Source organism: Lepisma saccharinum, chromosome 1 (genome assembly GCF_977018435.1).
Source record: "Lepisma saccharinum chromosome 1, izLepSacc3.1, whole genome shotgun sequence".
Classification (NCBI taxonomy): domain Eukaryota; kingdom Metazoa; phylum Arthropoda; class Insecta; order Zygentoma; family Lepismatidae; genus Lepisma; species Lepisma saccharinum.
Window position 1 is genome coordinate 31,879,470 of NC_139229.1, and position 23,494 is coordinate 31,902,963.

The 23,494-nt window shown below is 38.1% G+C and overlaps 1 protein-coding gene across 1 annotated transcript in view; it reads left to right on the forward strand.

Moving 5' to 3' along the window:
* LOC145994359 (obg-like ATPase 1) overlaps positions 1-23,494 on the forward strand; it is a 252,754-nt gene that overhangs the window by 89,781 nt on the left and 139,479 nt on the right. Inside the window, exon 4 of the mRNA XM_083130478.1 lies at positions 12,796-12,923. Coding sequence (XP_082986604.1) covers positions 12,796-12,923 — 128 coding nt within the window. The remainder of the gene's footprint in view (positions 1-12,795; positions 12,924-23,494) is intronic.

Below are 23,494 nucleotides of genomic sequence, written 5' to 3' on the forward strand. Positions count from 1 at the left end.
GAATACAGAAGAAAGCTACAAGATGTTCCTTTAATACATAAGAAAGTTATAAAATGTTCCTTAAATATGGAAGAAAGGTATAAAATGTTCCTTGAATACAGAAGAAAGCTATTAAATCTTCCTTAAATATAGAAGAAAGCTATAAAATGTTCCTTGAATACAGAAGAAAGCTATATAATGTTCCTTAAATATGGAAGAAAGGTATAAAATGTTCCTTGAATACAGAAGAAAGGTATTAAATCTTTCTTAAATATAGAAGAAAGCTATAAAATGTTCCTTGAATACAGAAGAAAGCTATAAAATGTTCCTTAAATATGAAAGAAAGGTATAAAATGTTCCTTGAATACAGAAGAAAGCTATTAAATGTTCCGTAAATATAGAAGAAAGGTATAAAATGTTCCTTGAATACAGAAGAAAGCTATAAAATGTTCCTTAAATATGGAAGAAAGGTATAAAATGTTCCTTGAATACAAAAGAAAGCTATTAAATGTTCCGTAAATATAGAAGAAAGGTATAAAATGTTCCTTGAATACAGAAGAAAGCTATTAAATGTTACGTAAATATAGAAGAAAGCTATAAAATGTTCCTTGAATACAGAAGAAAGCTATAAAATGTTCCTTAAATATGGAAGAAAGCTATAAAATGTTCCTTGAATACAGAAGAAAGCTATTAAATGTTCCGTAAATATAGAAGAAAGCTATAAAATGTTCCTTGAATACAGAAGAAAGCTATAAAATGTTCCTTAAATATGGAAGAAAGGTATAAAATGTTCCTTGAATGCAGAAGAAAGCTATAAAATGTTCCTTAAATATGAAAGAAAGGTATAAAATGTTCCTTGAATACAGAAGAAAGCTATAAAATGTTCCTTAAATATGGAAGAAAGGTATAAAATGTTCCTTGAATACAGAAGAAAACTATTAAATGTTCCTTAAATATAGAAGAAAGCTATTAAATGTTCCTTAAATATAGAAGAAAGCTATTAAATGTTCCTTAAATATAGAAGAAAGCTATTAAATGTTCCTTAAATATGGAAGAAGGGTATAAAATGTTCCTTAAATATAGAAGAAAGCTATAAAATGTTCCTTAAATATGGACGAAAGGTATAATATGTTCCTTAAATATAGAAGAAAGCTACATGATGGTCTGTGAATATACAAGAAAACTATAAAATGTTCCTTGAATATTGAAGAAAGGTGTAAAATATTTGTTGAATATGAGAGAAATTCATAGAATGCTCCTTGAATAAAAATAAATATAAAATGTTCCTTGAACATAGAAGAAAGGCATAAATTCTGCTTGAGTGATAAGTAAAGGAATAACTGTTCTTTGAGTATAAGACAAAATGCCCCCCTTCGTTCCTTACATGGCTTGATGGGGCAGAGTTCTAATGCTATTTATAAATCCTGGGGTTCACTCCGATTATATCAAATTCCACCCCTAATCAGTCTTCAAAGCTTGTTTATTCCCCAGTTGTACATTGCATGAACTACGTACGGGACATGAAAGTAAGTCTCCACACATTCTCGGTATCGGTCGTAGTGGAGCTGATTTGATCGACACCATGCTGTGACAGCCTTTAGCACCCAGAGCTGCCTGTCGGGTATCCATTGACGAGAGATTGGGTGAACCCCAAAGCCGCTTGGGCAGGGAAATGAATGTATATTTCCAAATCGCACCATGTGTTTAGAAGGTTCTCAACCAAAATCGGGTACTCAGGACCCGGATATTTCAGTTTGAAGTGAAATTCGAACCACTATGTGCCCCCCACCGGGTATCGAGGCCAGGACCTCTTCGTTACAAGGCGAAGACGTTTCCAATATGCCATCGAGTAGACGCCAATTTTTTTAAATCAATAACTAGGGCTTGGATTTTGATGCATTTTTTTTTTTTTTGAAAGCGCAATGCATTGCTCAGACAATCTTGGGTTAACAATAGAAACCAAACAAGACGTTTTTGATGGGGCACTTGAAAAAATAATATTGTGCTTATATCCTATCCCTATTAATAACAACCAAAAGGAGGATACGGCCCCAATGGTCCCTCCGTAAATTCGGCCTTTTCTTACCGAACACTATATTAGAAATTAACAAGTTAATACATTTATGAAATGTACTAGGCCAGTGGTTCTCAACCTTTTTCAGTCCGGGACCCACCTTGAAAGATATTACACTTCATGACCTATAAGTATGGGCGCCGGCAGAATTACTTGTAGGAGTGTGCAGTGCTCCCAGTTTAGAATTATATTTTTGCTAACACCGAGTACTTTAAGAATCCCTTTTTACGCTTTCTTAAACAAATTACACATATGCCACGTCCTCTCACGTGAGCATCTGCCAGCGTAGCACAGGGTAGAAACAATGAGATACCTCTGGGTACAGATCAGGGTGACTAACACTACGAATATATGGAAAGAAACAATAGATTTAACCCACTACGGAGGGTACAATTCGTAATATATTCTTGAATAACATGTACAAATTCTAGATAACTTTGTAAATATTTTCATACAATATTTTTTCTTCTATTTTTATTTCTTATTAATTGCAGCCAATCTTCTTCTTTGGGCTTCTTCTTGTAATTACCAAGGCTGCTTCTTCTTGTAATTGCTAAAGCATCTTCTTCTTATAATTACTAAGGCTTCTTCTTCTTATAATTACTAAGGCATCTTCTTCTTATAATTTCTAAGGCTGCTGCTTCTTATAATTACATACTGTATATTTACATCCTTATTTACAAATTCCTGATGCTACTTAAGTTTTTTCATCTATGTAACATCATCCTTTCCTTATTCTTTATTTACATCTTTTGGTTCGTTCATTGGTCTTGCTAATGAGCCTTTTAGATCCTGGCTGGATTGATTTTTACTTATACGTGGATCATTAGATACGCTTCCCTTTGTATCTTTGTATATACTTCCTGGAACGGTATGTATATCTAGGTTCTGCAGTTTATATGCACGTTCTTGTTTGGAAACGTCGTGCAATAGACCCAGTGGATCATAGTTGATGATTGGAGGTTGTATGATTTCTCCTCCTTCCCTTTTTCGTCTTGCCAGAATAGATTCTCTCGTTTTCCTGCCTCTTCTCTTTCCTCGTTTCTTTGGCATCACCTTATACAAATTGACGGAAATTTTAAGAAAATTATCTCCCAGATAGACAAAGAAAAAGGGGGTTAGTTAAAGATCTGCGCCTGGCCGGCGCTAACCTTAACTTGGAACTGCAATAGATGCGCCTACCAAAAGTGCTTGGGTGCCTGCCGTGAAATGGCGCTACACCTGGGAAAACAACCCAAAAGCAGTTCGTGGGAACCGTAATAGACCCAGAATCGTAATTACAATTCGACTTTTATATAATGATTACTTATGCCATTACTGAATATTAATTACCCTTTCCACCTTATTTATATCCTGTTATTGTGCTAAGTTCATTTCTTTCTTTCATTATAATTAGTATTAATATCTACAATCATTATTTCACCACATCAGCGCTTTCCCTTTTTTCTTTTTACAATGGTAGCCGTTTTCTTGAGTGCTGCCATCTCTAGCCCACTTTCTAAACTGCTTTATGCATCATCAAATATAAGCGTCGTTCTTTTTGCATGCTGCCATCTATGATCCTCTACCTCAAACAACAACAATGCATTTTGTATACGTGACACATACGTCATTCAAGGAAAGTAAATATGTAATTTAAGAGACTAATCTACTCAAGTCTAACATCTAACTAAACACACATGATGAAATTGAGAGATGCCGGCAATAAGCAATGGTAGAGCGCGAATAACAGAAATGTACAACACGGGTTGAATTTAAATTGTTAAAACAATATAGGTATCTCTATCTTCGTAATTTAAATGCAATAGGTTTTTAAGACACAGTAAATACATTTTAGAGACCGACCAAACCAAACGCCCCCTCGGAACCCAGCAGTTCGTCGCGCCCCAGTTAATATTGCAAGGGATATTTCGCCCAAAATGATTTTGAAACTGTTTTAACGGAACTCTCAACACATGTAGGTTCCCAGACGTGTGGGCTTTTGGTATCCTGGCCAAGTGCGGCAAGCATTCTCTCTCTCTCTCATCTCGTGCAATATGATAAAGAATCTTGAGCCGTAAGTGCCGTATAATGGATGGGCCTCATGCCTCCCTCAGACGGGGCACACGCGGAGGTGGGAGAGGCCCAATCAGCGGGGGGCGGCTTCGCCTTATTTGAGCTCCTCTCGAGGATCGGCCTACAACTCAATTTCAGGCCGCAGCTGGAGACTAAATATTTGCTGACCCCGGCAGCGGGGGGCAGGGTCAATGGGCGCCCTCCCGGACACGCCCAATTTTGACACCCTCACGAACCGGGTAGGGGGTTGTCGAGGAAGGAGATCAGATATGAAATATGATTTTTTTTGTTGTTGTCGTAGGAACAGACTTTTTTGGGCAAATTCACTTCCTGACCTGCTTCAAGTAGGAGCTCCAACTACATGTAGTAAAGAATTGTATTTTAAATGGATAGAGAGGACTACGGTATATCGCTGGCTGAATACTATGTTGTATGCCCATCTGTACTAACTTCTCAGGAGAGCTGATTAAAGTTGCACTTACGTGTATTTGAAATACATTACAAGATTCACATAAACATTTTATTATCGTTGACAATTCACACCACCTGACAACCAGATACGTCGCTTCGGAACAGGGATTGTCAAATCTGGCAAGATTTTATCTCGATATAATTAGAATCATTTCCTATCCGGATATCCGATATTCGGATTATTCTAATTATCCGAAATGTTTGAATATACGAATGAGTGCATTGCCCGGACAGTTCTACAATTTATCCGTTTTACGGGCTATCCACATATTCTTTTTTTATTCGTCATTTTCGCATTTGACTGTATAGTCCAGGGGCATTTGTAATCCCGTGGCTTTTTGAATGAAGGGAATATATGACTACCGGTAATATGTTGCTAGTGTGGTACACAATAACGTACTACCAGGTGTTTTGCTCGCAATTGTGGCAGAAGGCCTGTGTGACGTCAGAAATCCAAGATGGCTATCACTTCATGCACTAACTAAGACATTCCATCATACCTCCTTTAATAGTGGTTTTGGAAAAATTGTTATAGATAGCCTACATGTTTTGTTCAGAATTGAAAAAGGAACAAAATTTATTCTTATAGTTTTTTCATATCTCGCACTGTTATGGAGATATATCTAGTGAAACTATTTCGTGCCCTTTTCTGCAAGGATTCTATGCATATTTTACACTTTACTTGACATTCTGGCATATCAAGGGGGAAAATTACTGCCTGTGATATTTTGTTGATGCCTGCTATTGTGGCGTATTGCCTGTGTGGCATCATACATCCAAGATGGCTGCCTCTGCAGACATTAACAAACAAAATCGAACCTATCTCCTTAACTTCTTTATGGGTAATTTTGACCATTTGTAAGTTTGTTGGGTTTTTACACGAAGGGAAGACACGTGTATAGAGGATGCTTTCATTTGGAAGCATGCAATCATGTGTCCGAGACCATACAGACTTCCCAAATCCAAGATGGCCGCCCTGGAGGTTCTGCACATGAAACACTGTCCATAACCTGATTTATTAGAGTTCGTTTATCAGATTTTTCCAGAGGCGTTTTCTGTTAATGAATAACAAGTGAAAAATATTAATTGTTGTTATCATTATCATTACTATTATTATAAATATTACAGTAAAGGAGTAATAACATCGCTTGTGAATTTCGCATTGTCTTTTGAAATTTAAGCAGCTTACCTGTCATCAAGATTGAGAGTGGTTGTAATCATTTGGGAAATATCATGTCATCAATATAGTCACTTTATTCAAATTCCTCGTTACCCTGATCTGAGTGTCTGTCCTGTAAGTCATTGTTTTCACACTACAAAGACACAGTTCAGTACGTCGCAGGAACTGATCCCGGCAAATGCATGAAAATTTCCTCTTTTCACATGTCAACTGTAATCTTCTCTGAAGTTCTAGGTAGTGTGAATATGACAAGAATGATCTTTTTGTCATCCTAATTTTCTTCTTTCTCTATTCAACAGCCTATTGGGTTGGGTAGATTTGGATGTTCCTTTTCTGCTTTTATTTCACTCAATAGTTGGAAGTAATTCCTCCTGGTGAAAGGTGTGATAGTCACTTTGGCGGCAGCGTTCACACTATGTACATTAATGGTATTCCAGTTTGTGTATGTACTTGCAAAGAAGGCAGAAACGTGGTTGTTGAACGCATTTGATGGCGCAGAAGATGATGTGCTTGAATCTCTTGCAAATCTTGGTTTTCCTGAATTCGATGAACAAGATGACAGAATAAAAGAATGAATTGATTTATTTTACTTCCCGTTTCTGCAACTTTTGGCTAAATTCAAAGATGAAAATGAATTATAAGATGAAATAGATGAAAGGACAATCACAAACACGTATGGGCAGCACACAACTCAAGTCCCATGGGTCCAGACGCCAGAGCATTGATTGATTGATTAAGTTGGTGTTTTATATTTAAGTCCACTTTACGCACAGTAAGGCTAATTGGGGCTGGACCTACATTAAATTGGGATCTGAACCGCTATATGTGCCTCCTCCACCGGGTAATGAACTCGGGACCCCTTGATTACAAGGCGACGACGATACCACTGCCATCGGGGAACCCCTACACGTCAGAGCAATGTTAGTCTGCAAAATGCAGTCTAGGGTGTACTTCGTGGAAGTGAAGTTGATATTTGGGTGTCTCTTACACCCCGAATATGATGACAGGATTTTGCATGATTCCAAAATCAAATATTTCGGCAAATTACGATGGTATCTGTTCGCGAAAAGGATGTTCAAGGCTCACGTCTTGCTCCAACCAAAGTTCCCATCACACTTTTTATCAGAAGAAGTTATTTCCAAGTATTGGAGTCAAATAAAAGTAGAAAAGGATCATCCAAATCTACGCGTCTCCATAGGCTGTTGATGGGAAAAGAGAAAATGAGGATGACAAGAAGATCATTCCTGTCATATTGACACTGCCTAGAACTCCAGAGAATGTTGAATGAGGAAGTCACAGGCGACGTCATTACTCCTTTGCCATAATACGGTAGTGTCCAAAAATGTAGAAAAATGGAAGGGGGAGACCTGCACGATCACCATAAATAATCATCAAGGAGTGTAACTCACCTTGCGCGCATAGGCAACACTACTGCTAGTGTCAAATAGGTCCGTGATTGAAAGGTAAACAAAACACAACATATCAGAACAATAGTGCCTCATTCTGTATCGAACGCTCATTGTGATCGGAGGACAATATCTTGGTAAAGTGTTTCATGTACAGTAAGAACATGGCACAAAGACGTCAGCGAAGAATCATCGGACGTCTGGAAGCAGGTCAAACACAGACTGAAGTCACGTCAGCGTTGACTGTGCCACACACGGTTCCAAGAGACAGTATATGTTCATGGTAGGCCAGAACAAGGTTGTCAACGAGTAGCAACGCCACAACAAGGCCGATATCTGGATTTTACTGCACGACGAAACCGGACGATGCCTGCAAGACAACTGTCCTCAAAGCTTGCAGCCACCTCAGGGGTTAATGTTTCTCTCGCCAAACTGTGTACCGGAGACTCAAGACAGCTGGTCTCTATGTGTGTCCCGCTTGATCCAGTGCACAGAAGGGCCCGCTTACAGTGGAGTCAGCATCATCGAAATTGAATCCTGAACGAATGGAGGAGCGTGCTCTTTCACAGATCAGTTCAGATTCAGTTTGCAAAATGATTCCCGTCGCACATTCATCTGGAGAGAACCTCGATCACGATTTAATCCAAGGAATATCGTGGAAAGGGATCAGTTTTGTCGAGATGGAATACTGGTATGGGAAGACATCGTGCTCAATGGACGTACAGAGCTGCACTTCTCTGCTGGAGGTACTCTTACTGCCCAGAGGCACAGAAACGAGGTACTACAACATGTGCGACTTTTCAGAGGCGCAGTCGGCTCAGACTTCAACTTCAAGAATGAAAAGATGATAATACACGTGCGCTTCGAACCAAATTGGTGGATGACTTTCTTGAAGGTGAAATATCCACCGCATGGACCGGCCACCAAGATCCCCAGACATAAATCCTGTAGTGTCTTAAAGAGACGAGTTAGCTCGCGATGCTCCACCAAAGACATTTCCAGAGGTCCGCACTCCTCTTCATGGAACCAGCTGTCTGTAGAAGTCTTGAATCACCTTAAATAACGTGCTACGTCGTTGCAAGGCTGTGTAACTGTTAGGGGTAACTTCACCCTATACAAACCTCTTTTCTTCGTCAAGGAAGTATCTTCTATTTTCTTATTTTTTGCATGTGTCTTTGCCATAGGCGGAGTTCTGGAGGGGCCAAAGGATGGAGCTGCCCCCCCCAACTTAAAGAAGACTAAAGAAATAACACATGATTAAGTTCAGTTACTACATTTTTGTTATTAAGCCATACAGGAAATCTTGACGTTTGGCATGATGGCATGCGCGGTAATTGCGCCGCAATAGCGGGTCTTAGACGATTTGATTGATGTGTACAATTTGAAGAAAGAAAAACGTAAAATGACTTTGTGTTGAGTCAACAGTTACTGCTGAGGCATCAAAAGAACTTTTCAATTTAATTTTTCTAAAATTTCTGAAGCTTACTATTGTACTGTAACTTTTTGAAAGTAATACGAGTATTGTATCAATAAAAAAATAATGAAATGCAAAATGCAATAATCGTACTGTTTTGATCTTTTAAAGCTGACAACCAATATACTAATTAATATTTGTTTACTTAAGCGAGGAAATTTAACATTTTCAAATGTAAAAGGCCTAAAACTTAGTGTTTTTAAGTTGTTTTTTTTTTAAATTTCCGGGGGAAGGCCTCCGGACTCCTTATAAACTAGGGGATATTCAATAACCCTCAGGTACATCATATGCTTTTCCCATGGTCTGGCCCCCCAAAGCAAAAGCTCAAACTCCGCCCATGGCCTTTGCACTAAAGAACAATTGTTAATTTCATGCATTCTACTCTATTGTATACCATATAACGTTTTGAATAATTTTGACTGTTTTATGCAGTTCTGTCACTTTATTAATAAAACATTTTCTCATATGATAGTTATGCTTAACTTTTAGACACTACTGTAGTTATGAAAATTATAATAATATTTTTTACTTTTTAATTATTAACAGAAAATGCCTGTGGAAAAATCTGATAATCGAACTCTAAATCAGGATATGAACAGTATATCATGTGCAGAACCTCCAAGGCGGCCATTTTGGATTTCGGACCTTGGTTTCTGACACATTGTAATACATGATTGCATGCCTTCAAATGAAAGCATCCTCCATACACGTATCTTCCCTTCGTGTAAAACCCAACAAACTTACAAATGGTCAAAATTACTCCTAAAGGAGTTAAGGAGATAGTATGGTCGATTTTGTTTGATAATGTCTGCAGAGGCAGCCATCTTGGATGTATGATGCCACACAGGCAGTAATTTTCCCCCTTTATATGCCAGAATGTCAAGTGAAGTGTAAAATATGCATAGAAACCTTGCAGAAAAGGGCACGAAATAGTTTCACTAGATATATCTCCATAACAGTGCGAGATATGAAAAAAAAAGTAAGAATCAATTTTGTTCCTTTTTCAATTCTGAACAAAACATGTATGTATAATAAGTTTCCCAAAACCACTATTAAAGGAGTTACGATGGAATTTCTTAATTAGTGCAGGAAACGGTAGCCATCTTGGATTTATGACATCACACAGGCCTTCTACCACAATTGCGAGCAAAACACCTGGTAGTACGTTATTGTGTACCACACTAGCAACATATTACCGGTAGTCATACATTCTCTTCATTCAAAAACTCGCAGACTATAGAAATATTGACATATGCCCCTGGACTAGTACGGATTTTGTACAAATTCTTCAACACACCTGTTACAGCCGAATTCTCCGGATATTCGGATTATCCGTTGCATCCGAAACTGATATCGGATAATTTGAAATCCGGATATTGTGGCCATTCCTACTTCGATACATGACGCAATCAACTCATTTTCGACGCAAAGTGGATATACAACAATACAGAATTTAGCCCGCGATAATATGTCAAACCATTAGTAACCTTCCTTTCTGTAAATTACCTTTTCCTTTTTGTAGATAATCTGAATTAAGTAGCTGGTACAGCTATGGAACGATGATTGAAATACAGTACCGCATGAGACACGTAATAGGCCTACAAAGTATAAGGAAATGAGTAAACGAAGCTTTTATTTTTCAGATTTTTTTTATTTATTTATTTTATTATACCAGTGTTCATATTTTTAGTACCTACATGAATTTTTTTCAATTCACAGAAATTTTTAAAATTTTTCACACGATGAAAGAGACGTGGAAGGAATGTGACGCAAAATAACAGAAAACACAATTTGAGTTGCTTAGGCTCCGGTCTCCAAAGCCAGAAAACAGCGGTGATGGATTTCGTCGGGCTGAGCCCATGTCACCCAGTGCGAACGACGAGAACTCAACCTGGCAGGCAGGCCTGAAAGGGTTATTGCTCGATGGAGTTTAATGTAGTATTTTGTTGCTTGTTGGGCGTAGAAATTAGTGGGATAAAAGATACTGAATTAACTTCTAGACCTAGTTTAGATTTCCTCCCACCCTCGAGCGTGTACATTCGAATATCAATTTAATGTGACAATAATAATCGTATACTGTAAAATATCCGCTTCGTAGTTACAGCCGACAGCATACATTTCATTTTCATATATCACTTTGTATTGGTAACATATATTAAATTTAATTGTAATTGGAGATGATGATTAATGATTATCTTCATGTAAGTTTCAATTTCACTGCATCTTTCACTTCACAGTCCATATTTGAGAGCTTACTACCACAGACAAATTATGGTTATACGTTTACTACTGGCCTTCGAGTGTATACCGCTCGTTTTGACTGTTCGAACATTATTCGGTCGAGCGAAGAAACATTCAATTCCGTACGCTATCTAGCGTCAAATGTGCGAACTATTTGGCGCTCGAGCGAAATCCTGACTCTTAACATGGACATTCTGCTGCTTGCTGCGTGATTTTTAAAGGTTTTTAATTTTTCTTTTCGAAATCGGGATTAACGGTGTCATTGCCCGTTTTTTAACCTTGCCTTCCACCCTCTTCGATTTTTCACTTCCGTTCCGTTGTTGGCGATTAGTTAATCTGACCCGACGGCATTTCTTGGTATTGATTGTACTGCCGGGTGCGTGTCACAAGGCAGCGTCGTGCACTTTGTCTCCTGCCGTGACTTTCGCCCAGGGCATTCACCTTGGAATTAAAACTTTTCCCTTGTCCCACAGTTCTTCTGGAGTGTGTGGAATGCCTGCCTTACGCCTAGACGAATTGGCTGGCGCTGTACCATTTAATGCTAACCATCTCGGGTTCGAAGCCGGGGTAGACATAGCCATGACGGGTCACCTCCGTGGTGGAATGGTTAACACAACGTTGAATCCCGGCCTGAACAGGGATGTTCTTTGTATCACTTCATCACTCATCCTGCCGGCCTCCTGTAACGGAGTGCTCCCCGATGGCGCAGTGGTAGCATTGTCGTCTTGTAATCAAGGGGTCCCGGGTTCGATACACGGTGGAGACACATAAAGTGGTTCGGATTCCACTTTAAAACTGTAGACCCGATTAGCCTTACTCTGCATACAGTGGACTTAAAACACTAACTCAATCAATCAATCATTTAGCGTAGTTGTTAGTATACCGCACTACGACGTCAGGGGTCCCGAGTTCGAATCTCGGCCTCGGCATGGCTGTTTGTGAGTGTTCATTCATCACTTTCGTCATATCACCCAATCATCCACATCTTCGCGATTAGCCAAAAGTGGCAGAAAAGCGAAGTAAAATAAAGCAAATCAATCAATCATCACTTATCTTCATCGTCGCGATTAGGCAAAAATGGCAAAAAAATTGACGCTAAGTAACAGAAACCAAGTCAAATCAAGCCAATAGTTTAATAGGATCGCATGGCCACGAAACTATTGCGAATTTCTGTACTACTGCGGAAGCAAACCGTAGGAAGTTTCATGTGAATGCTATGTAAGAAATTCAAATTATTTTGAAATATTATAGTAGTTTTCGAAGAAAGAGGAAATTTCGAAAACGGCTTCGCTGTGCCTCTGTACGCTGTGAAAGTTCATGTGTTGACATGTAAATTATGTTTATGTAGAGACTTGAGACAGAGATGAGAACAAGACATAGAACCTATGTTTACAATTTGTCGCTTTCACCCTGGTTGACACACGACACCATAGATGTCATCAGTGTTCCAAATGCAACTGATGTCATTGCGGTAGCACTAACAGAGACAATTCCACACACATGGATCCAGGGCTAGAATAAAATATTGGGCGACAAAATCTGGGAAAGATTGTTATCTTCTCACTAGGCCTATACCAGAACAATGGTCTCCCCAGTTTATGTTGTGTTTTTGTAGGACTTTTTTTATGTCTTAAAATAGGTGTTACTGTGACATTATTTGGATGCCCTGTAATCTCTCAAAACCTGCGTCATTATATTTTCCAAATATTTTTGACGCGTTTTGTTTTGTTATTCTCAACTCGTCGGTGTTGTCGTTGAAAGTAGAAATTCACGCTCCTTGGTGGAATTTGTAAGTTCATTAATTTCAGCAACACCTTTTGTTTAGATCATGTTTATTGTTTGTTAGTTTTAAGATTGAAGTTTGTTTTTTTTACTTGTTAGTCAAAGGTGACGAAGTTTTTGTTTTTAATTACAGTAAAGTTCCTGCCTTCCTCAACGTAGTGGACATAGCCGGGCTGGTGAAAGGAGCGTCCGAGGGACAAGGGTTGGGAAATGCCTTTCTTTCGCACATCAAAGCCTGCGATTCCCTCTTCCATCTGTGCCGTGAGTACCTTTTTTGTTGTAATTTTCGTACTTAGAGTTGCTTTTCTTCCATTTTTGGCCTTCCCGATGGCGTATATATACTGGCGTTACCATGGTAACGTCGTCGCCTTGGAATCAAGGGATCACAGCTTCAATGCACGTTGGAGGCACTTAGTGTTCGGATTAGGGATGGCCACAAAATCGTAGAATTCGAATATCTTGAAAATTAGGTTATCCAGATAATTTGAATATTTGGAATATCCAGATAGTGCGGATAATTCGGATAATCCGAATATCAGGATAATTTGGATATCCGGATAGAACAGATTTGATGAAGAATTTGTAGAAAATCCGTACAGTGCAATACGAAAATGACAAATAAAAGAAAATGTGGATGGCCCGTAAAACGGATAAACGATAAAACTGTCCGGATATTCAACATTCAGATATCCGGACAATTCAGATATTCAGATATTAGAATATCCAATATCAGGACTGGATATTTGAAATCTGGATAGAAAATTCTCCGATGTCCGGATAAAATTTTATTCGGATTTTGCCATCCCTAGTTCGGATCCCACTTTAAATTGTAGGTCCAATCCCGATTAGCTTCTTTGAGCATAAAGTGAACCTACAACAAGCTTCAATAAATGTTCCTTTCTTCAGTGTATTTTGTGTTATTTCTCCAGAACTCATTCACCTCGAGAGGTTCATTGCAATTGCAATAAGTTGTGTCCAGACTTTTTCCTATGCAGGGGTGTGTTCGAAGTTAAGGGGGAGGGATTCCGGGGATGGTATCCCCCAGCTAGCAAAATTTTCCCAAAGCATTCCGCCAGGGATCTCATCGTCGCCATGTTAAACCATAGGAGCAGGGCGGTTCAGTTCGTGAATATGTGGAACCTTCTCGTTCTGTCTCGTCAAAAATGGCAATGGACCGTTCCGGCTCGTGTATTTTTTAAAAAAAAAAATTCACTAAATTTTCATTTGCAGTGTGTACTAAATAGTTAACTCTTGAATAGTACATTCTATTATAGAATTCACAAGATAAAAATGCCTTGTTATTGCGAGAGAACTTAGCAGAACTTGATGGCGTTTATATTGCCTTCATCTCCTTCTGCCTTGTGCTTCTTGTTTTTACTTTTTCATTTCTAAGTAATATGAGAAAAAGATCCAAAGGTAATGGAAACATGCTCTCTATTTATCGCTTCATGAAACTTAATGTATACCCTGTGAGAATTTTGGAACTACAGCACTTGTGGTTGTACATTGTGGAAGATCGTAGTTGCTTCATCCTTGAGAATGTTTCGCGTGCAGAAGAACTTTTTCAGCGGTATCACTCCGCAGGAAGCAAGTAGTTCTCGAAAAGAGCACGGTCGGTTGGTTGTTATTGATTTAACCATCTCTCAATTGCTGTCATTGTGGATGCTTCTGAATAATTGCTAAATAGCGAATGGCAGCCATGTTCCATGCGGCATTCAAAGTGGTTACGTGAATTCAGGTGGTTTGGTAATATTTCCCTTCCGTAATGTCATCATTTTCTGGTTCAGCCAATGGGACGAAGGGTAAGCAGAATGTGATGAGAGACAACAGTCCTGGACTGACGGTTGTTTTGCAATATTTCTGCAAAAGTAAATCACTATGTTTATTTCCCCGGGTGCAACCAAGGTTACTCACGACATTGGACATTCTGAAATGAAGTGGTTCCGGGACAATTCCGACGGAAATGCCACAATGGAGTACAAGGAAAGAAAATGACACTTGAATGTATTCCTTTTGAAGGAAGGTAGCGGTTGGTACAGTTATGTATCGTGACACTTTATCACATTTAATCACGTACGGTTGAAATTATAGGCTTCGTGATACTTGTATGCAAAGTTCACTTTTCGTTTGATAGTCGCATGTAAACCTGGATTGGAAATTCTTTCTTTCAAGTTTTGCATTCCACTTTTTTTTTTCCTACTCCTATAGCATATTTTTAAAATAGAGATGTTAACGAGAACGAGAAAGGCATCTGTAAAAGTGAGGCGAATACGATATTTGTTTGTGACGTATTACATTGGAATGTTATTTGGTCTAACATGAGCCTGCCGCCTGGTAAATTTGTTTTTCAAAACTCGATGCTACGATCCTAACAATTTTACTTGTAAATACCATAGCTTTCTGTTTGTTTTTACTTTATACAGGCGGTCAGGGGCGTGATGCTGATCACATCACCCCCACTCACGACCGGATCAAGAAAGTGTGGGGCGTTACCCCCACACCCCCTATACGCCTTCATGGCGTGGTGCTATGCACAGGGGAACACTTTACTTTTTCTTTTTTTTACATGAATTAATAGATTACTACGAATTCTGCTAGATTTTTCGCACAGCCGCCGTCGAACTCAAATCTGAATGTCAGGTCATCTTTTCCAGATGATTGCCAAATCGGGCTACAAGTCGCTTCACTCTTCCGTCTCTAACTCGAGAAACACCCAACTGTTTAAATTTAAATTTGGAGGCTACACTGGCGAGAAAGCATTTCCTCTTTACGCTGGTGAACCCCAAACGAAAGGTCATCTTTCTAGGTGGTTACCAGCTTGTGCTGCAAGTCGTAAAGTTCAGGAGAACCTCCCGGTATAATTGACGCCCGGCCCGGTGGTTGAGAAACACTGGTCTAAGTCATAATTTCTTTACACTGAGACTTCTTCAAACATAAGAGTGAGTGTCTGATTATTGTTGTTGTTGTTATTATTATTATTTGCACTCGAACTGTAGACTCCAACTCACCCACCTGATGTAACTGTCGCTCTTGTTTCTTGAGAAGACTAAATAAGTTGCAATGATTTGACATGGGTTTGACATCATTCAAGAAACTTAAATCTTCTGGACCCACAACAGTTCCAATTATTGCTTTGACCTACAAACATTGATCTGGGCATTGGTGTTGTTTGTGAGTATCCCTTCATCAGTTTCAGCATATCATCACTCATCCTCATCGTCGCGATTAGCCAAAATGGAAGAAAGGCTACGCTAAATAACAAAAATCAAATCGAAGTGGAGGGTGTACAGTTGTGGAAAGAAATATTTCCTCTATGAGACTTTTGGTATTAAGGCTATATGGGGGAAGTATTTTTTTCCATGAGTGTACACCCTCGGGCCCCCAAGGCCCAAGCAAACCACCCAACTTGGAACACTGATTATTATTATGTTGTTGAATGTGAAAAGGCTTGTTTTTTCTTTCTTTCTTTTCATTTTTGTACACCTGCAATACTATTTATTGCAGGAAATCCACATTTTCTGTTCTTCGTATGTAGCGGTTCTGATACTAATGATAGTTGGACATTCTCTTCGGAATCAGTTGTGCTCTGTCTGTTGAAGACATGCTGATGCCTAATAAGAATCTCTGATAAAAATAACTGACTGACTGACTGTCTTTGAAGCTTTAAATACCTTGAGTAAACATTTGCTTTGTTTAGCTGGCGAGTGACAAGAAAATTGAAATAGGTGTTGAGATAGCGAATCGTTCTGTGAACTGAATAAAAAAATCCTCAGGCTTGACTTCAGTCCAATGGCTTTTATTGATATTAACTAGTTCAGGGTGTCTGCTCACCTGGAATTCCTTGAATTCCGGGAATTATACGTAAATTATTGGCTCCGGAAATTATGCGCGAATCCTGCGTGAATTTTTCTCCGTAGGCGTGAAGAATTGCAACTTTTATTAATCTAAATCCAATTGAATTTATACATATTTATAAATGTCCTGAGGTAAGTTTTTCACAGTTTAGCAAGGAGGGAATAGAAAGCTGCGTTGAAAATTAAACAGAATTCTCTTTCAAGTCTGAGTATGTGAAATGGCAAATGTAAACTCCACTCCACTCCGCACCGCACCTTAAATTAAACTTTTTAAATACATATACCGTTTAATTGAATTGAATCAGAATTTTTGGATGCATTGGAAGACCCCTTTATGTTGTTTTATATATATGGCCGCGGTGGCTAAGTCGGTAACGCGTCTGACTACCATGTTAAAGGTCCCGGGTTCGATCCCCGGCCGGTTCAAATCCGGGAACTTTTCTAACGTTGGAAGCGGCCCCGGCGCCCACCCAGCGTCGAATAACATGGGTACCTGGGGGAAACCTTGGGGGGTAAAGGCGGTCAGGGGCGTGATGCTGATCACATCACCCCCACTCACGACCGGATCAAGAAAGTGTGGGGCGTTATTCTCACACCCTCTATACGCCTTCATGGCGTGGTGCTATGCACAGGGGAGCACTTTACCTTTTTTATACATATATTAGTGTATGTGGGTGGATGGGTGTTGAGAGGCAGTAATACTTTTTTTTTTTTTGGAAAGTTCACCTTGGAAACCTGGAATTTTACTGAATTTTATAATGATCCTAGAGTGACCACCCTCTAGTTGTAATATGCAGATTTAAATTTTTAAAATGAGAAAATAATTGGACACAACTTCAACGACAAAGAGGCTGCTCCATTTTTTTCAGTTCTAACTCTACAGTATTATGAGGTAACCCAGATCTTCTACTCAGCACACACTACTGATATTACACACAGAACCCAAAACGTGTCAATTGACACATATATATATATATATATTTTGATTTCAATAACACGTTAACGTGCATAAATTGCAAATGGTGCACCTTTTAGTGTGTCAAAATACACATAGGAATGTATTAAATGGTATTTTTATGAGATGAAGGTCCGTGTGATGCACTAAAATTCATCAATTTGGAAGATCAGACAAGATCATTTCGAAGATAACAAACTTTCAGCTTTTAATGCATCAATTGACACAGCTAAATGTGTAATTTTGTTATCTTCGAAATGATGATGTCTGCTCTTCCAAATTGATGCATTTTAGTGCCATCTCATAAAAATACCTTTTAATACATTCCTATGTGTATTTTGACACAGTAAAAGGTGCATCATTTGCAATTATACACGTTAACGTGTTATTGAAATCAAAATATATGTGTCAATTGAAACGTTTTGGGAATCAAACTGGCAGGGTGAACAACACGCAACTTGGACGTAAGTTTTGTAAGAAAAAAGGTTCCGATTCAGATACGGAACCCAACAGAGCCCATTAGAATGTATGGTTTCCTGGATCTTGAACAATACCAGGGTTGTTAGAGGTCCACGGGTTGTAAATGAATTCAATTCCTGTCCGGAATTCCAAGTTCCAATATTAGATAAAAAACCCAGTGGGGAAACGCGTCAGTAAAAGGTATAAGCCAAAACTAGTTCGGACTGCTTATGTGCTGAGAATGCAAAGAATAAATTAATTGGTCCACAGTTTTGAAAATTTCAAAAATTAAATTTTTTATGTGACAGGTCACAATGTAAATTTCATGACTATAAAATTTTCACAGAACTTTTAAAGTTTCCGTATTGAACGAAGTGTGTAAAAGTTAATAAGAGAAGATAATAACTACGTATGTGTTTCAGTACACTACTGTATGAAATTAAAAAAAAAAACATTGGATTTCTAGGAAAACAATTGTGTATTCACTCAGCCGGTAGATTTAATAGAAAAGTCTTGAGGAGGATAGAATAATAGTTTATATTTTTCAATTTCTAACAGTTATTATCGCATAGCCTAATAATAACAACAGCGATAATAATAATTATTAAAAGTAGTATTTACTATTCATGTTTTATCAATGGCCTGATTCCACTACAAAATTTTCTGTTGACATGTGTGACACGATCAGACACGATAACTTCACGTATAACTGTATCATTGCTGGAGCAGTCTGTGCCTTGGTTGTTGAAGGTCCGGGAACCCATAAATTCTATTGGGTTTCTCAACAGGACCGGAACAGTAGACCTAGTGGCCGGGTACTGAATCTTCTTTTGAGGCTCGGTGAGGCTCGATCGCCTTAATGGATTTCTCTCGTAAGGCATGTGTTGCCAACTCCTTACCCGAAAAAATCACCAAGGTTGTGGCGCTCGTCGTAGCCTTTTATGATGTATATTTTGAGGGCAGAGTTGGCAACACTGTGGGTTTTTACTGTAGCTTTTTATGAGGGGGGTTTATTGCCCTCTGTTTACATCTGGCAACACTACCGTAGATTGACAGTGTTGTTAACCTACTGGGTTTTTCACTGTAAATTTTTATCAAAGGACCTGAGGGGTCCATGTATTTTTTTATGTCTGCCAACACTGTTGGGGGCCTAGTGTTGGCAAGACTGTGGGTTTTTACTGTAGCCTTTTATGAGGGGGGTCTATTGTCCTTTTTTTATATTTGGCAATTTTATTGGATGTTTTGTTTGAGGCTTGGGTTTTGCCAACCCATCCGAAGAAAATTCCACTATGTGATCTTTTACTGGCTAAGCTAACCTACAAATAGAAGTTGGCAGCACTGACTTATAAACCCACTGGGTCCCCTTGGCATGTTTTTTCATGATGTGTTGCCAGGCTATTGAGCATCTTGGCGTATACAATGTATATATTTTGAGAGGGGGGTTATAGCTTTTTATGCTGTACGAATACTGGAAGCTTGACAGTGACAACCAACAGAGTAGGTAAACCTACATCCAGGAACTGGCAACACTAGTTTCTGACAGTGAATTTGAAATAAAATATTAAACAAAATACATGAGTAAGCACTGTGATTACAAATAGTACCAGTGTTATGCCCCCAACTCCAACTGGACAACTGGGGAAAATAATTGTACAACAATTTGTACCTAATTGTACAATACTTGTACCTAATTGTACAACATATACACAGACATAAAAGAGAGAGCCTTCCCGTAACTTACCTCATGTACAATTTATATGATTTTACAACTGTGAAAAGAAAGCATATGTGTTCTGTATGCACACATTCATTCTTATTTTTCGAAGTTGAATGAAAGCACATGTTTTTACGCTCTCGTAATACTAACCTTGCTCCACTGATTTTAAATTGCTTCCATCCGCTTTTTTTTTCTGTGTTATTTCCGCATGCACGCAACATTCGCTTTCAATAGTTTAATGAAATACAGAAGGAGTTTTAGTATAGCAGGTTTTGAGTTTACAATTTATTAAATTAAACAATAATTTATGTAAGAATATACTTGTACTTACCGAACACAAAATAATAAAAAGCACATGTGAATATTTGCGTGTGTTCATGTTATATGACGGCTGAGTAAAAAATAATGTTGACGCCCCGAAAGATAAAAGTTCCTGGTTCGACATCAGATGCATGCAAATTTTATGTTTTGCTCTCCAAAATCTTGATTTTTATGTTTGTGCTATTTGTCATACAGCAGAGGAGAAGAGGGGAGAGGGGACTATTCGATATATTTTTTCGATAACTCTTACCATTTTCGAGATATTTGCAAATTTAAGATTTTTTTAACGCTGTGGACTTAGAAAATTTTCGATTGATGAAAAAAATTGGTTCTATGACGACCTATGTTTATTTTGGTATGGGTGGACAGAGGACACCGAGACTCGACCGACACACTAAACCCGACCTCTCTACGCGTACTCCACGTCACCAAAAAAAATCGACAAGAGGAGATTTTTCGATAACTCTTATTGTTTGCAAAATACTTAGGTTTTTTTTTTTTGATAGACGACAACGACGGAGTCATCAATGAGTAAACGTCTGAACTCGGTGAGCAAGCCAACTTCTGCAAACATTCCCTGACTGTGCGTGCGTGTGTGTATATGTGACGTCGACCTGTTAAGAATGTCACGTCAATAATACTATAGTTTAAATCACAAACCCTGACACCTTCTGTAAACAAAACCACCTGCATGCAGAAAGCATTGCAAACTCATAGAAGTAAAATAATCCACACGAAAATCCAGCGTTGTTACAGGATTTATTACGTAAGGTAAAATAATGGCAAATTTGTAGTATGGGATACGCTGCCGTAAATGACGTCTCACTTTAAACCCAATGTTTTTTTTTTTTGTACTTATTGCTTCACTTTTATGATTAACTTTTTGCACCAGTAATTAGTTCCCATAAATTTGGCTTTTTTTTTTTTGCATGCGAATTGAATATATTTTACTTGCATCTCTTTAGACAAAATGATATAACGTGGTAATGTATATTTCTAAGGATGATATAGATAGGAGTGTATTTGAAATTTGTTTGTAGATTTTATGTAAATTGTATCTTATGTAAATAAAATATATAATGGGCATAAACAGCCATATGCAATGCTGTAAGTCCAATAAATATATTGATGATGATGACAAAGAAAGTTAGTAAATTTATTGCGGTTGGAAACTTTGACAAGCATCCTAATAACGATTTTTCTTTCGCCAAATAGAGTGCACTTCGTAAAATAACTTGGTGACATGGCAAGGCAAGATAAGTGTGAATATTTTGTAGTAATATGCATTGTAACTTTCAATGAGCTTAGAGATTCGTGTACATAATAATATTTTATAACATTGGTTATTTTTCTAAAAATAATCATGTGAACAGCAAGGAAGTAGTGCAACTTAGTAATATTGCCTGACTTATCCTTAGAAAAATAACATGCCGAGTTCTGTGCGTGCGGGAAGGTCTCAGTGTTCTCCGAACTTGTTTTCAAAACACCAGCAAGGACAGCCTTTGAAAAGGGGTAAGAAACAGATTCTACTCAATATTTATGTAACGTTCTGTCAGTGGTATCCTGAGAAACCAGCAAATGAAGTGGCTAAGTTGGTATCCCAGTGCAGTGGTGTGTCAGTGTCTGCAGTTTTAAGGGTTATGAAAGAGAGAATGACCGGGAGAGTAACAATGTATGCGGCTGCATATTCGTCTGATGTTTTGAGAGCGGGTTCTCACATTCAGAGGCTCTTATATAAAATGAATAGGTGCGGCGAACTATGAGTGTAACAGCAGATGATTGCGGTCATGGATCAGCTGACGCGGAGTGATACATCGAATCGGTGAGACCGTTTGTTTACAGAAGGTGTCGGGGTTTGTGATTTAGACCTTAGCTTGGATTAGAGATTGATGCGCTTATGTATGTGTGTAAACATTAAGGCATTGACTTGTTAAGAATGTTACATCAATAATGCTGTCTCGGGAATGTTATGTTTTTTTTTCTCTATAAAAAAAGAGAAATGTTTGTTGATTGTTTGGTTAAAAAGAATTTCCTAATTATTTGTTTTGTTTGCATAAAGATTGATACACTTACAGCTATATATGTGCATTAACTTGTTAAGAATATCACATCAATAATACCGGCTCGGAAATGTCATGTCCTCTTCCTCTATAGAAGGTCATATAAAATGTGCTAATTGGTTGGCTAAGGGGGATTTCCTGATTAGTAAATTGAGGTTATAAATACGTACGTATAAAGGTTTTGCTAATATGGAATGCTAAAGCTCAGTACTTGGCTCTCTCAGGGATTCGAATTCTATTAGGTTAAACAGCATAGAAATTTCACAGCAAGAATTCTCATATTTACTGACGATATTCTTAACAACCTGTGTTGTGATTCCACTATAAACTGTATACAAAATATGCAGTCCCTAGAATGAGATGGACGAGGCTTATGAACCTCGACCTATACAGTTGTACAATCTGACAATGATTGGATGTTTTTTTTTTTTAAGCATAGCAGAGTGTTTTCGCTTATTTTAATATCAGGCAACAATGTTAGAAAGTGGCCCCCCAAGAATACAATTTAAAATCACTAATGTGATATGAATTTTTTTTTACTTGTGTGTATTTGAATATGAAAGTGAGGTACTTTGAATAATTGAGGAGAACAATCACAAATAAGCTTGCAACGGTATTGGGAGGGGTCACGAGTTCAAACTTCAGACGATTTCTGTTAATCTGCTAAGGCGATATCAGTACGAAAATTTGTAAAAAAGAAGAGGCAATTTTAGCTAATGGCAACGATGAGGATGAATAATGATAATTATGATGAAATTGATGTGTGGCACTTAGAAAACAAAAACTTCAAAGTGTATTGCACCAACAGCTACCCCCTCCCCAAATACAAGGCAGTTAACAGAGGTGTATTTTTGTTGGTTTACGAGTCTGAGGGCTTAAGTTAGTATGTTCACTATAGCTATACATATTAAAAAATGAAATGACCTGAGCAATAAAATATAACAATACCGATTCTGGCTTTTTGTCGGATGACGTAGTGGTAACGTTGTTGCAATCCCACGCCCTGATGGTGTATAAACTTAAATGTTTTGCATAACATGAAATATTGTTAATGGGAATGTGTTGTTTCTAATGTTAAATATAGAAAGCAGATAACAAGAAAAAGAAGAAAAGAAATAATGTTGCAGGTAGATACGGAGCCTCAGCCCAAACACATATATGATCAGACAGGATGTCAACGATGCATTCATAACTAACATGTGATTATTCAAAAATTGAAATAGTACAGTGGGAAACAACCAACTAACTAACTCTCTAAGCTTTTTTTTAAAACCCGAAGAGAGCAAATACAAGCACAAGCGTAAATAATTAAATAAGTTACAAGGGGTTCGAATCTTTTGATCTAGGTATGGATGCAGACAGGTACTAAGTTTTGTGTGTGATAATGGAAAATCCCCCTTCAATATAATAACATAGTGGTAATGTTTGGTCTTGCCTTGTTCCTATCGATAACATAGTGGTTACAC